Here is a 13,317-nt window from a genome sequence, read left to right as displayed (position 1 = left end):
AACATTTGTGTGAATAGCATGGTAACCCACATGTTTGCAGACATGATAACTTATTTACCCCGGTCCTGGTAACTTTAGCGAGGGGGTTGATTAAATATACCCACAATAACTTTCATGTTAATAACACGGTAACTCACGCCTCGCAGACCTGATAACTTGTATACCCTGATCCTGATAACTTTGGGGACCGGGGTGGGGGAGGGAGGGACATCATGAAATATACCCTCGGTAATTTTCATAGATGAAGTGGAATTTTTCCAGAAAAATAGCTTTCCTATTTTCTTATGACAGTAGTAACAAAGAGTTTAAAACAATTTCGTTGTTGAACTAATGAACAACAAACTAGGTTGGCGTGATGGTTGTTGGGCTTTGTACTTGGGCCTATCCTTTCCACCTCGACGCAGGTTCGAATCCTGTGTAGGTAATTTTTTCCGCGTTTTTAATTATGGTGCAATAAATCGATCAGGAGAAGCACGGGAATAGCGGTGGAGCGTTGTTTCCCCCGTCGAGGGGATCGTGCGGATCTGTAGCTAACGACCAGTTGTCTGGTCGTTAGTACAGTCCTTTTTCTATATGTTTGATCAAAGTAGAGACACTCTGACTTTTGATAAAACTTATATGTAGATTATTTAAAGTATGAATTTGAGGATTTGGTTTGATGGATCCGGTTGTGGACGCTGACTTTGGATGCTTGCCCAGTCATTGTCCGCGGACGTATAGGCTGCATATTAGGTAACTGTGGTTGTAGATCGAAGGGGAACTTTTGGTCTATCGGTGTATATACACCCTATATGAAAAAGATAGTAATTAAATAAAAAAATCTGAAAATATTTTTGAAATAAAGTTGACCTTCCGTTGTACTTGTAAGAAGAATTCCACAAAATGAAAAACCCTCGTTGACTTCTTAAAAAAACAAAATTTTCAGCCAAAATAGTGTGAATAGTGACCTATAATAGCAAATAATTTTTGTTTTTCTGCCCTAAAGTCAACGCTTGGTTTTTGCTTGGCAAAATCTATATACTAGTGCACAAAAAATCCAATTTGTTCCAAAAAAATCTAAACTTTTTTTTTACTTTTTTGTAGTTATTGAAAAAAAATCTCATATATGGTGTATATACAGCCATGAACTACCAAATGTTGTCTACCACGTGCTATCAAATTGACTTTTCCTTGTCTTGTCAATGAAGATACTCCCTCCTTTTCGCTTTATAGGGTTTAAATCTGAAATCTCATCAACCAAGATAGATGGTGAGTGGAGGAATATATCTCGTAGTTTTAAAATTACTCAAACTTTAATCTGCATTAATTGCAGTGTATGCATGGATGACCACTAAATGAGTAGAATTGTTACATGCATTGGTTGGTTTCTTTTAATTCTTGTGTGCATCAATTTACTGCACCTTGAAATGTGAACACATGGTGAAAAGAAGTGAAAATAAGACTTATAATATGAAAAAGCTAAGAGAATGAGATGAGCCCAATAAAAACAGGAAAGAAGGGAGTATATCACGTTTTCTATCCGTGGTTTTACTAACAAACTACCATTATGTATCCACAGAACTTGTTGAATTTTCCTCTTTGGAAATTGTAAACATCATAAGTATCTTCTTTTAGCATAATTGTGTACAAAATATAAACATGTACTGTTTCCTTTCTAGTTTGTTAGGCCTAACTCGAAATTTTTGGTAACCAAGTCAGAATTTGAGAGGGATCACAGAAAATTCTAGTAGCAACACTGTCATCCATAAGCTTGTTCAGACGGGTATAACGACTCGTGCAGCTATTTGGGTACACCATGCACCGGATGAGATTCTCCCTTATACGTAACAGCCTCTAGTTGATGAATGGAAAGTCTCTTTTCCGCACAAAAAAGGATATTCATCAAGCATGGTCTCTCGTCCCCTTCCTTTTCTTCATTCCTTCACTAGACAATTATCCGTGCATTGCCACATTGTTATAAATATTTAATACGTTAGCTCGTGTTTTTACTTTCCCTAATGTGATTATACAAATAAATATTTATAAATTTCCGCCCGTGATTTATCTACCTAAATAAAAAACAATTGCATCTTCCGGCCAAAAATACTTGTCGAAGAAATAGATAAAAATAGATATACTTAAAACTAAAATACGTCTAGATACATCCATCCATTACCCCGACAAGTATTTCCGAATGAATAGAGTATATGGTAAGAACTTATTGACTTATCAAATACTCCCTTCGTTCCTAAATATTTATCTTTCTAGATATTTCAACAAGTGACTACATACAGAGCAAAATGAGTGAATCTACACTCTAAAATATGTCTATATACATCCGTATGTGGTAGTCCATTTGAAATCTTTAAAAAGACAAATATTTAGAAACGGAGGGAGCAAAACACAATTTTATTTTATAAGACGATAAAAGATGGAATAGTTAAGATGATTTTGAAATAAAATGATGAATAAAATAGGAGCACTATTTTTTAAATGACAAGGATAATTACCCATGCGTTGTCACATGCTATAAATATTCTAGTATGTTAGTCCATGATTTACCTACCCATATTATTTTGGAATACAATATAATCGCAGATGCTCTCATACGCATGCATATACTCACCCAAAGATACCGAGGTGACGCAACATATTAAGATTAACAAAGTCACCATAAACTTCTCGTAGTTACGGGGAACGTCTCCTCTAGCCTCCCCACAAAAAAAAAGAACATCTCCTCTAGCCAAACAAACATTGCCGAAATGTTTAAAATAATTCAGAAAAATGCGTGCATCGGTGCCAAGTCTATTACTTAAACCCTCATGAGTTGTAAACAAATGTTTATAAAGCCCTACCAATGACTACCTAAATAAAAAAATCATATTTTTACCATTTTTATTGGTTTATGAAAGACAACATAATTTTATCTGTCAACTCAATAAAAGATGGGATAGTTAAGACGGTTTTCATGGGAAATCGGTGAAAAAACCCCAAAGACAGAGGAAAATCAAAAATGAAAAGAGGGAGGAAAAACGTATGTAAGGTTGGACGAATCACTCTGAAAAAGAACACCTTTTTTTAAGTACTCTCTTCGTTCCTAAATACAAGTCTTTCTAGAGATTCCAATACAGACTACATACAAAAAAAATAGTGAATCTACACTCTAAAGTATGTCTACATACATCTGTATGTAGTCCGCATTGTAATATCTAAAAAGGCTTATATTTAGAAACGGAAGGAGTACTATATAAGTAAATAGAGAGAAAAAAAAATGTTACTCTTCATCTAGGCAATCACTACCTCCAAATACCCTAGAGTTGGGACGGGCCCCATCTGTCATCGTCACCGGCTGAGGGCTAATGGCGTCTTGTTTGCGAAATTTCCCAAAAAACATGCTTATTTCCCTCCCCACCCGAAAAGCACCGAAAGGGGGGCGAATCTGTGCGCGTCCAGCGTAAGCATCACGCGAGCCGCGGGCGGCCGTCGATCCCCGATCGGACGGCGCGGGCGTCCCCTCCGCCCTATATAAAGCGCCCCGGGCCTGCCCACACCCAAATCCTCCGACTCCTTCTCGCCCCCTCCTGCCCCGTGGTCCCCAACCGCCGTCCGCCGCCGCAGAGGGGAGAGGCGGCCGCCGCCCGCCGCCACAGCACCGCCGGCCCCGTCGCCCCCGCGCACCCCGCCGGTCGGTACGCGCGACGCCGCCGCACCCCCTCCCTCTGCCCGATCTGTTTTCTAGGGCCTGATCTGTGCAGGATTTCCGTGATTAGGGTTTGATCCGATGGCGTCCAAGAGGATCCTCAAGGAGCTCAAGGACCTGCAGAAGGACCCTCCCACCTCATGCAGCGCAGGTGATTTCCCCTCCGCCCCTTCCGATTCCGTCTAGATCTCGCCCCGAGTTGAATTGCGTCAGGATGAGCGCGCCGTTTGCGTGGTCTGGTTGTTAGTTACTGGTCATGAGGGTTACGTTGTCGATTGTTTAGCTCTGCTCGCGCAGTGCTTTAGGGTTTGCTGATTGATTGGTGGAGAGTACTCTACTTATGAACTGTACATGGCCTATTAATATGATTGACTCATGCCATGTGTGTGATGTATCTTCTGAGCAGGTCTGAAAAAACCCTTGGATTTTGTTTTGTTAGGTTAAGGTATGCCAACCTTATTACAGTTTACAGTGAACAGCTCATTAGGTCAGTACCACATGGGTGGAACATGCACCACCCAGTAGCACTATATGCTATCTTAACTGTCATTAACCAAAAGAAATTAAAATTGCCGAGGACTTGCAGTTTATATGGACAGTTAGGCATGGACTAGGACTCTTATTAAACATGCAGTACCAACCTTATCTGTTAGGCATGGACTAGACTATTTAAGAAACATAAACAGTGCCAACCAAATCAATAGGGAGAATTATGCCTATGTTTTAGTAGGAATGGTCACCTTTCTTCATTGGTCTATCAATGCATACTGGAAGAAATATAATTCTGAAGCAACTTTAGCTTTGGTGATGTTGTTTAAACTTTATTTAAGAAGCATAAAGAGTACTAGCATGATGAATAGAGTGAATTGTCAAGAGTGGCCTATGTTTTAGTAGGTTGCAATGATCACCTATTTTCCTTGGTCTATCAATGCATACTGGTAGAAATGTAATTACTGAAGCAACTTTAGCATTGTTAATGTTTGTGTAAATCTGATTTGAGAAACATGAACAGTACCATCCTAACCAATAGAGGGAATCATCAAGAGTGGCCTATGTTTAAGTGGTCTATCAATGCATACAGTTATAAATATAATTACTGAAGCAACTTTAGCATTCATAATGTGTGTAAACCTGATGTTCTGTGTTTTAGTGGAGATACCTGGCTACAGTGGATGTCCTAGCGTCCTGGGTGACTTGATGTTATTTAATACAACAGTTGGTTCTACTAACCTATTGATAATGAGCAATCAACTTTGAATTATTCTAATCACTACTGGACGTGTATATGATGGATAACCCTCGATAACATAATTTCATGTCTAATTCTGAACTTGTTCACACATAACTAAAGCTGGCAGGCACTTGATCTCGCGGCAAATATGACTTGTTTATTACTCATACTTGACTGGCTTGATACAAATGTTTGTCTGACTGTATTACTTTACTTCGATTTGGCAGGTCCTGTAGGTGAGGACATGTTCCACTGGCAGGCAACTATCATGGGACCCTCTGACAGTCCGTTCACCGGTGGTCTATTTTTGGTGAACATTCATTTCCCACCGGATTACCCCTTCAAGCCCCCGAAGGTAATTTCCGGTGTACCGAGCTAACCTTTGTAAAAAAGAGTTCATATTGGAATTGCTGTTACACAAATGTCTTGGGGGTCCTCAAACAACCACTCCCTCTGTTCCTAAATATAAGTATTTTTAGAGATTCCAATAAGGGACTAGTACATGCGAAGCAAAATGAGTGAATCTACACTCTAAAATATGTCTATACATCTGTATGTAGTCCATAGTGGAGTATTTAGGAACGGACGGAGTAGTTTGCTGCTGCTTGCTATCTTATCTATTTTTTTTTCTGACATCCAGACATGAACATATTTCAGGTCTCTTTCCGCACCAAGGTGTTCCACCCAAACATCAACAGCAACGGCAGCATTTGCCTTGACATTCTCAAGGAACAGTGGAGCCCGGCTTTGACCATATCAAAGGTAAAGATATGCATTCCTAGCTTGGTTGTTCCATTTTTGCTTAAATCTTGTTGCTGATATGAGCTTGGTTCCTTGAGCTACTTCCATCTCACAAAAATCCTTAAGCTATGTTTCTCTAACATTTACCCGTCTCTATTAACAGGTCCTCCTGTCAATCTGTTCGTTGCTGACGGACCCCAACCCTGATGATCCCCTGGTGCCTGAGATCGCTCACATGTACAAGACTGATCGGGCCAAGTATGAGTCCACGGCACGCTCCTGGACACAGAAGTACGCCATGGGCTAGAGCCTGGACGGCCAGCTGGTGACCATGGATGCGCCGAGCCCAGAACCGTTATCACCTAAATAACCAACCAAAGTATCACCCCACCCTGCGACGAAGTGAATGGACTTTTGAGGCCGTCGTGCCCCTGTTGAACTCGTATGAATGTACTCTTGCCATGTCAAGTCCGTTGGGTCTGGGTAGTCTGTTCTACCTGACGTTTCGTTATCCATTAAGTTAAATCTCTGTCGTATCTATGATATGTGTGGCTATCCATTGCATGCTTTGATTGGGTTTTCTGGCTGGGAAGGAATTGTGGGTTTGAGAGCCCCCAACTATTTTGAAGTTGAAAATGTCGAAGCAAAGAACCTAAAATTCCTAAGAAAATCCAGGTGCCTAAAATCCATGACTGTTGGGTCTGTATTTTTTCTGAATGATTATGTCATAGAAACAGAGCAATGCAAACTTTTCTTTGGAATTCCATACGAAAATGTGATATTCCAAGTTCAAAAAAAAATGAACCATTTAAGAGCTATAAGAAAATCATCTATGAATAGTGACATTGGGCACTATTCAATGTTGATTTTTGTTTTTTTACCTTGTATAAACAAATTTGTGTACTTAGAATTTCACCAAATTTGTGTACTTGTAAACAAATTTGGGGGAGTTCAGTTCACACTCCGCCAACAACTTATATTTTGGAACGGAGGGAGTAGAATAAACCCAGTCGCCACCCTCCAGAAGGATCTTGATTGGTGCGGAGGTGTTTCTTCATGGAACATAGTTTTTTTTCCCCATCGGCCTGACTCCAACGATTTCTTTCGAGCCTCGCGAAGGTCCTTTTGGTCTTGTGATGCTACCTATCTAGATCAGGCAGTCCCCTCGCCAATGTGCTTAGCGGCGAATCTCAATCATACACGATTGTGGCAATTCAATGAGGCTTGATTCGTTCTTCAACAGCAGAATTGGGTGAATCTCCATCATACACGATGGTCTCTTATTGTGGCAATTCAAGGAGGCTTGATCCGTGCTTCAACAGCAGAATTGAAGTGATTGCAGATTGAAATCCTAGGTTTGTGCCAAGTCAAGTTTAAAGTTTGACTATATATAAAAATTTATCAACATCTACAACACAAATTAGTTTTGACTAGATGCACCATAGTCATACAAACATATATTTGATGCTGTAGACATCAGTAACATATTTCTCAACAAACTTGGCCAAATATAGAGAAATTTGACTTAGATAAAGCTAGAACTTCAAATAATTTGCAACGGAAGGAGTAAAAGCCAAATTTAACTTCAAAAAACAAAGAGAATTGGAAGGGCAACGATAAATTAGAGGGTGATCCAGTTCAAGATAAATAGACGGTATTATTTCATCTGCAAAACAATAATGTACGGGTACATAAATGATAGAGAATCATACTAAATGCGCACAGCGTGATGCATTCACTTGTGCTATACAGCATCCCATAACCAATAACAATCTATCATTTTTACTTACTCGCAATAATCTATCTCTGTTATGTACACCTTGGACTGATGCTGTATAGATCTGTAGCATATTTTAGAGGATAACAACCTCATGGCTCTTTCCCTGGCTTTGCCAGTTATAGCTGCGGCCGTTAGGATCTATCGCCATGCATTCACTAAAGACGAACCACTGTGGCGTGACTTCTGGCGGAACTGCTTCTTGTTTATGCACCATGCGTCCGAGAAAGTGCTCACCTGAATTAGGGCAGTCATTAGTGAAGATAAAAGTGCGATAAACTGATCACCAGAATCGACGCTGTCCTTACAGTGCCGATCATCTTTGCACCGAACCAGGCGGTGTCTGTGCCAAATGGAGGAGGCAGAACCCTTATTCCTTCTGAGATGTATGGAGGAAGAAGTTTGTGGAGCTCTTTCTCGAGCCTCTCTGTTCACAATGAAAATACAGCCTTATCCACCAGTGTTCTAGATTTGTTGTGTTATGCATTAACTTCCAATCAGCTGTTCAGTATTAAAATGCATTAGGCAAGCATACCTGGCAAACCAGGTAAGCACGACGATCCACCAGTTAAAACCACCGTCTTGAACCAGCTGTGGTCACGGAGCACCTCATAATTGTAGCAGTGATCCATACATAGAGATACTGCTTTGTGCAAAGCCATAGCACGACTGCAACACAAACATCGAGCAAGCATAAGCAAAATGTATTAAAAGGAAAAGGACAAGCAAGGTTACGCAACAGAGAAGATAACATACACTCCTCCAATCTGGGGCTGGAAAAGGATTTCTGCCATCTTGAATCTTTCTTCTGATAGAGTGAACCACCCTTCACCATCCACCTCACAGGAAGCTTGTGTGTTCTTACATAGTTCTGCTTCATAATCAGCCGCGACGTAGCAAATTTTCTTTACAGATAGAAGAGGAAAGGGAGGTAGAATCATGTGTTAGCTATCATCTCCATTTCTGTCATGTACATAATCAAAATAGGTTGCCCAACTAATGGCTCCAAGCACAAATAGTTTGTTACTATGTTGTCCTCAACTAATAATATAGGTTTCAAGCACAATTAGTTGGTTTGTAGCCCCCAACTAATCAGTTACAAGCACAACTGGCCACTAGGTGATATTTATGTGGAGAACGCAAGCTACAGCAAATTACATTAGCTATATTGGGATAATAAACAAAAACCCTACCTCCTTGATTGTTCGAACAGTGTACAGTGATTCAAAAGAAATATTCCTTCGCTGCAATAGCTCCTTTAGAAATCCAGTAAGTTTCAGAGCACCTTGCCCCACAGTTTCAATGCCTATCTCACGCATCACCCTACCTTGAAAGACTGTTGCAAGGAAAATACATAAGATAAAACAAATGGGTATTTTTACCACTTGATCTAGATGCACTTCCATGTGTTATAAACATTTTGGGACAAAGCCTGACCATGAATAATTATCAGTCTACAGCCCACACATAGTCTTATCAATACTCAAGCAAGTTCTTTGCATTAAGTTGATATTCAATGTAATAAAATTGTGGTAGGCCTAAAGGCTTGGAATATCGGCCATGTTTACTGATCTTAAGAGAAGATACATCAGATACTGAAGAAAACAGTAAGATGGTCGACTGAGTCGAACCTTACACCAGAACTTACTGGGAACAACGGATGTGACATTGAATCCAATGTTGACAACAATACCAGAGGTTCGTCTAGCAGCATACAAAGCTAGGAGTGCCTGCAAAAACACATGTCAACAATCTCCCAAAATATTTTCTTCAGCAGGTAAAGTTAATGAATAAAGTAAACAGAAAGGTGGCTTCTACAAGACTACAACTACATCGAGGTTCGATTTAAATTTGACGACAAAATATAGAAAATGTATTACAGAAAATTCTTAATTGAGAAGTTCCAGGTGTCCAGCTTGAACCGCGACTCATGATTCTGACACAATATAATATGCGAATCTTATACTTTACCAAGATAAATAAAAAAAATAGTGTCTCAAATCTCATTATGACAAAAAATAATAATCAAAGGGACAGTGGTACACAAGGTTGAACCAAAAAGTACATCAAGAGGTGATAAATGTAAGGGCGAACAAAATCACCAAGGGAACATAAAAATGCTTACTTGATCAACAGCACAAACTGCAGGAACATTCATGTCGAACAAAACCGAGTACAATGTCTCCTTGTATTGCTTTCTTGAGGCCCTAGCAGCCTCGGTATCTGCGCCAAGTTGAGTTAGAAACATACGGTCAGACAAAGAAGTTTGAAATTGTTCATCAACCATAGTGACAAATTGATGGGCAGATGTTGAAAAATTGTTTCAAGTTTCTATTGTTAACTTTGAGTCAGTTGCAAAACTCTGGCTCTGTAGCAAAAAATATCTTCATCTTAATGTAGTCTCTTCTGCTGTCCTGTGGGGGCTGTGGAATTTTAGGAACTCCATTATTTTTAGTAGGTGCTCCTGGATCACTATGAAACAGGTGCTAGGACTGGTCTCTCGTTATTTGAGAGATCAAACAAAACCGTTCCAGGATTTACAGGGAGGGCTCCTGATGGAATTTTAGACCTCGCCGTGGATGCATCTGTCGTCTGATAGCACCTTTTGCACTGGAACCAGACTGATACACTGCAAAAGGTGGGTTGGCTCTGTATCCTTGAAGGAGGCGGTGGGGAATGCTGCACATGGTGGAAAGAGCACCGTGGAATATCAGAAGCAGCACCCCGACGAAGAAGACTCCATCCATGTGCTGTTCTCTAGTTACTATTTGTGACACCCCCTAGCCTGCATGTCTGTTTGGGGTCTTTTGAACTCATATTTTGTTGGTTTCGTTGGTTTGCTTTATGCTGTGCTCTAGCGGCAGGCTGGTAGACACTCCTTTAGTTTTTGCTGTCTGTCGGTGTAAGAACTCGTTCGTGGTTTCTTTTCTTAATTGAAATGAAACCGAGGGATGGCCCCTGATTTTGAAAAAAATTGATGGGCAAAAAAATGTAACCATATAACAGGGCCGCCATATAGAAATAGTGATGAAGGTAAACAATGTAAGACAGAATAGAGAATGATAAAGTAGAAAATTGTATCACCTAAAAATACTAACCATCGGAGTGGCAGAGGGGAAGGGCAACAACAATTGGTCGAGCAGAAGGCTTTACATGCATCCTATAAAAAAGTCAAGAATAGATAGAGTTTATGGCAAGAATATCTGGATATGTATATTGATTGCTTGTGTGTCGTGATCAAGCAAGAGATGGTGCAGCCAATTTGATAGAAGACCAAACCTAGTCAACGAAAGTTTTAACAATATAAGTTGTGTGTGTGTGTGTGTGTGTGTGTGTGTTTCAAGTGAATTCACCCAGTGAGAACTCAAATCATCAACGGAAAATGTTGAGCAAAAAAGGTAAAGGGACTTTTTTATATACAAGATAAAGATATTGCAGTGGAACTTCAAAGATCTTACAGACCTGTTATAGATTGTTGAGAAAAAATGACGAAGTCTTGCATACATAGGGGACTCGATGTTACCAAATTCCTGCATGATGATCCCAGCAAAATTAGGACATAAATGATATCATCAATTCAATCATCTTATTATCACCGTGAAGTTGTCAAATCAACATTGGTCAGAGTGTTCCACAAAGAATTTTTTTTGTCATGATAAATGATTGACACGCAATGGCTTGGTAGATTTCATATTTTACTGATCACCACAGCTTACCAGAAAAGTTGCACAACGCCCAGAAGGAGCAGCATACTTGCTCCAGCCATACTTGCAATAGCCTGATCCACCTATATAATTTAAGAAAACAAACAACAGGGAATGCACACCATTTTAAAGGAGGCCATAAAATCAAAACAACAGGGGTCAATAAAAACACTGCCGATTTCCCTCCAAAAATGACTATCGCGTCGCACAAAGCAAAGGGCCAGATACAATCAGCCTACCATAACGACCTAATGATTACTGAAGATAACTAATCACGTTATGTTCTGTTACCGTTAACAGTGGAATCCAGAGTCTGACGCATGGCCGCTTGGGGAAAAAAATGTGTAGTGACTGACTGAAGGTAAGATCATTAGAGTTGTCCAAATGGGGGAATTTGTTGGGTGTACAATCCCTTAATGAAGCAATCAATGCATATATATTATACAATCGCTGGATAACTAGTGATGATTAAGCGCATGAAAGGGAGATGCTGGCTGTTACTTACCATCGACTATGATAGAGCCTGGAACGAGCGCTCGCTGTCCGTAGATGCGCTTGAAGGAGAGCTGCGGCGGGACGCGAACAGTGCCGAAGTAGACGCTGCGTACGCAGTGGCACGGCACAGTGCTGTTAGTTAGGACTTAGGAGGCGAACGAGGCGGGGACGCCAAAACGGAAAGGCCCGGGCCGCGTGAGGAGCCAGCCAGGAGGAGGAGGAGGAGGGGGGAAGGGGGGCAACCTGCGGGGCTCGGCGGAGCCGGCGGCGAGGTGGGTCTCGGCGAAGACGACGAGGTCCCAGGGGTCGGGGCCGAGGCTGAGGAAGAAGGCCCAGAGCGCGTTGTCGGAGGCGAGGAGGCGCCAGGTGCGGCACACGGCGGCGGAGCGCGCGGCGTCGGCGGGGCCCAGCAGGCGCAGGATCTGCGCCAGCACGTCGATCGGCACCGCGTCGAGCGCGCCCAGGGAGCCGTACTCCGCCGCCGCCGCCGCCGGGGCGCCGCGGCGGCGCGGGGAGGAGGAGGAGGCGGAGGCGTCCGGGTCGCGCGGCACCGCGCGGGCCAGCACGGTGCCCCACACCTTGCGCAGCAGCGTGGACGCCATGGCCGCTCGGACGGGCGGGGCGGACGGGGAGGAGGAGCTTACATGCGCCGGACGGGGAGGAGGAGCGCGGGGGAGGAGTGGGATGGGATGGGAGGGGATCCAGAGGCACGGAAGCCACCAGAAATTTGGGGGCGTGGACCGGGTTGAGGTGGGTTGGTCCGTCGTGTGACTGCGAGTGGGCCGCGCGGCTCCCCCGCACACTGTTCTCGGCCAACTACCCCACTGTGTGCACTCGCTCGACTGTCTGTCCTTCTCATCGTTTCCGCCGCATGCGTCTAATCGAAGGCCAGCATCCGTCCGATTGGGGCGTCCAGGAGGATCACACGAAAAGCAGCTAATTTTCCCTCTAGTTAGGGTTTCCTCTCGTTCTTCCGGGGCGATTGGTCGCCGCCGTCGAGTTTTCTCTCCCCTACCGCCGGCCCACGCCCCGCTTTCCGGCTGGGATCGATCCAGGGGCATCTTGCATCCTCCTGGCCAGGATCGGGACGCGGCGGAGACTAGGGTTCCCAAAAAACCCGATCTACTGCTGCTATCGGGTGAGTGTTTTGATATGGTTGACGATGGAGCCTCGGGCTCCTCCGGTCTCAGTGATGTAGAGAAGATGATGATGGAGCTTGGCCTGCGGGAGGAGGATCTGGATGATGTTGTCTTTGAGGAAAAACATGCTCCGCCGGATCTGCCACGGTGGGTCGCATTGATCAAGGTGAACACCAACAAGAACTATAGTCAGACGTGGTTCTACAGGAATATGCGCTCGGCCTGGAACATAGCGCAGGAAGCAAAATTCAAACCCCTCGAGGATAACTTGTACTCTGTCCAGTTTTCATGCTTGGGAGATTGGGAACGAGTCATGCAGGAAGGGCCTTGGAACTTCAGGGGGGATGCGGTGCTTCTTGCACCATATGATGGGATCTCAAAACCCTCAACGGTCAAACTGGAAACAATTGATATATGGATTCAAATCCATGATGTGCCAGATCTGTATGCTCACCTAGTCCAACCTCTTGCTGCCAACGTGAGTGAAGTTCTGTTTGTGGAAGCCCAATCCCATGACTTCACAGGCAATTTTTTTCGTGTTTGGATACGCA

General features: G+C 42.8%; 2 protein-coding genes across 3 annotated transcripts; one reads left to right on the top strand and one right to left on the bottom strand.

Annotated features, from left to right (window-relative positions):
• Positions 1-3,541: 3,541 nt before the first annotated feature.
• LOC119356985 (ubiquitin-conjugating enzyme E2 28-like) lies at positions 3,542-6,220 on the top strand. 2 transcript variants are annotated; one of them, XM_037623969.1, is made up of 5 exons: positions 3,542-3,664; positions 3,750-3,830; positions 5,138-5,265; positions 5,568-5,672; positions 5,815-6,220. In XM_037623969.1, exons 2-5 carry the CDS (start codon positions 3,761-3,763, stop codon positions 5,956-5,958), a joined length of 447 nt encoding a protein of 148 aa, XP_037479866.1. In that variant the 5' UTR covers positions 3,542-3,664; positions 3,750-3,760; the 3' UTR covers positions 5,959-6,220. The 2 variants fall into 2 exon arrangements, with proteins under 2 accessions (XP_037479866.1, XP_037479865.1); XM_037623968.1 differs by having other exon boundaries at positions 3,550-3,668.
• A 1,067-nt stretch (positions 6,221-7,287) lies between these two features.
• On the bottom strand, positions 7,288-12,298 carry LOC119356981 (actin-related protein 8-like). Its single transcript, XM_037623965.1, has 12 exons — positions 11,871-12,298; positions 11,638-11,732; positions 11,145-11,215; positions 10,891-10,958; positions 10,527-10,588; positions 9,554-9,651; positions 9,077-9,158; positions 8,622-8,764; positions 8,185-8,333; positions 7,964-8,097; positions 7,737-7,855; positions 7,288-7,665 (listed from the first exon to the last, which is right to left on the bottom strand). Exons 1-12 carry the CDS (start codon positions 12,227-12,229, stop codon positions 7,570-7,572), a joined length of 1,476 nt encoding a protein of 491 aa, XP_037479862.1. The 5' UTR covers positions 12,230-12,298; the 3' UTR covers positions 7,288-7,569.
• Between the last annotated feature and the right edge of the window lie 1,019 nt (positions 12,299-13,317).

The sequence above is a fragment of the Triticum dicoccoides genome, chromosome 2A (assembly GCF_002162155.2).
Source record: "Triticum dicoccoides isolate Atlit2015 ecotype Zavitan chromosome 2A, WEW_v2.0, whole genome shotgun sequence".
NCBI classification, from domain to species: domain Eukaryota; kingdom Viridiplantae; phylum Streptophyta; class Magnoliopsida; order Poales; family Poaceae; genus Triticum; species Triticum dicoccoides.
Note: the sequence above shows the minus strand (reverse complement) of the source record. Positions and strands in the feature narration are given on the sequence as shown.

Bases quoted from the DNA above. Each gene is read 5' to 3' on its own strand.
- LOC119356985 (XM_037623969.1), top strand. From the start codon at position 3,761: ATGGCGTCCAAGAGGATCCTCAAGGAGCTCAAGGACCTGCAGAAGGAC. The intron at 3,831-5,137 runs GTGATTTCCCCT...TCGATTTGGCAG, and splicing joins TCCCACCTCATGCAGCGCAG to GTCCTGTAGGTGAGGACATG. The intron at 5,266-5,567 runs GTAATTTCCGGT...AACATATTTCAG, and splicing joins ACCCCTTCAAGCCCCCGAAG to GTCTCTTTCCGCACCAAGGT.
- LOC119356981 (XM_037623965.1), bottom strand. From the start codon at position 12,229: ATGGCGTCCACGCTGCTGCGCAAGGTGTGGGGCACCGTGCTGGCCCGC. The intron at 8,334-8,621 runs GTAGGGTTTTTG...CTATCTGTAAAG, and splicing joins CTGTTCGAACAATCAAGGAG to AAAATTTGCTACGTCGCGGC. The intron at 8,098-8,184 runs GTATGTTATCTT...TTTGTGTTGCAG, and splicing joins CAGCCCCAGATTGGAGGAGT to TCGTGCTATGGCTTTGCACA.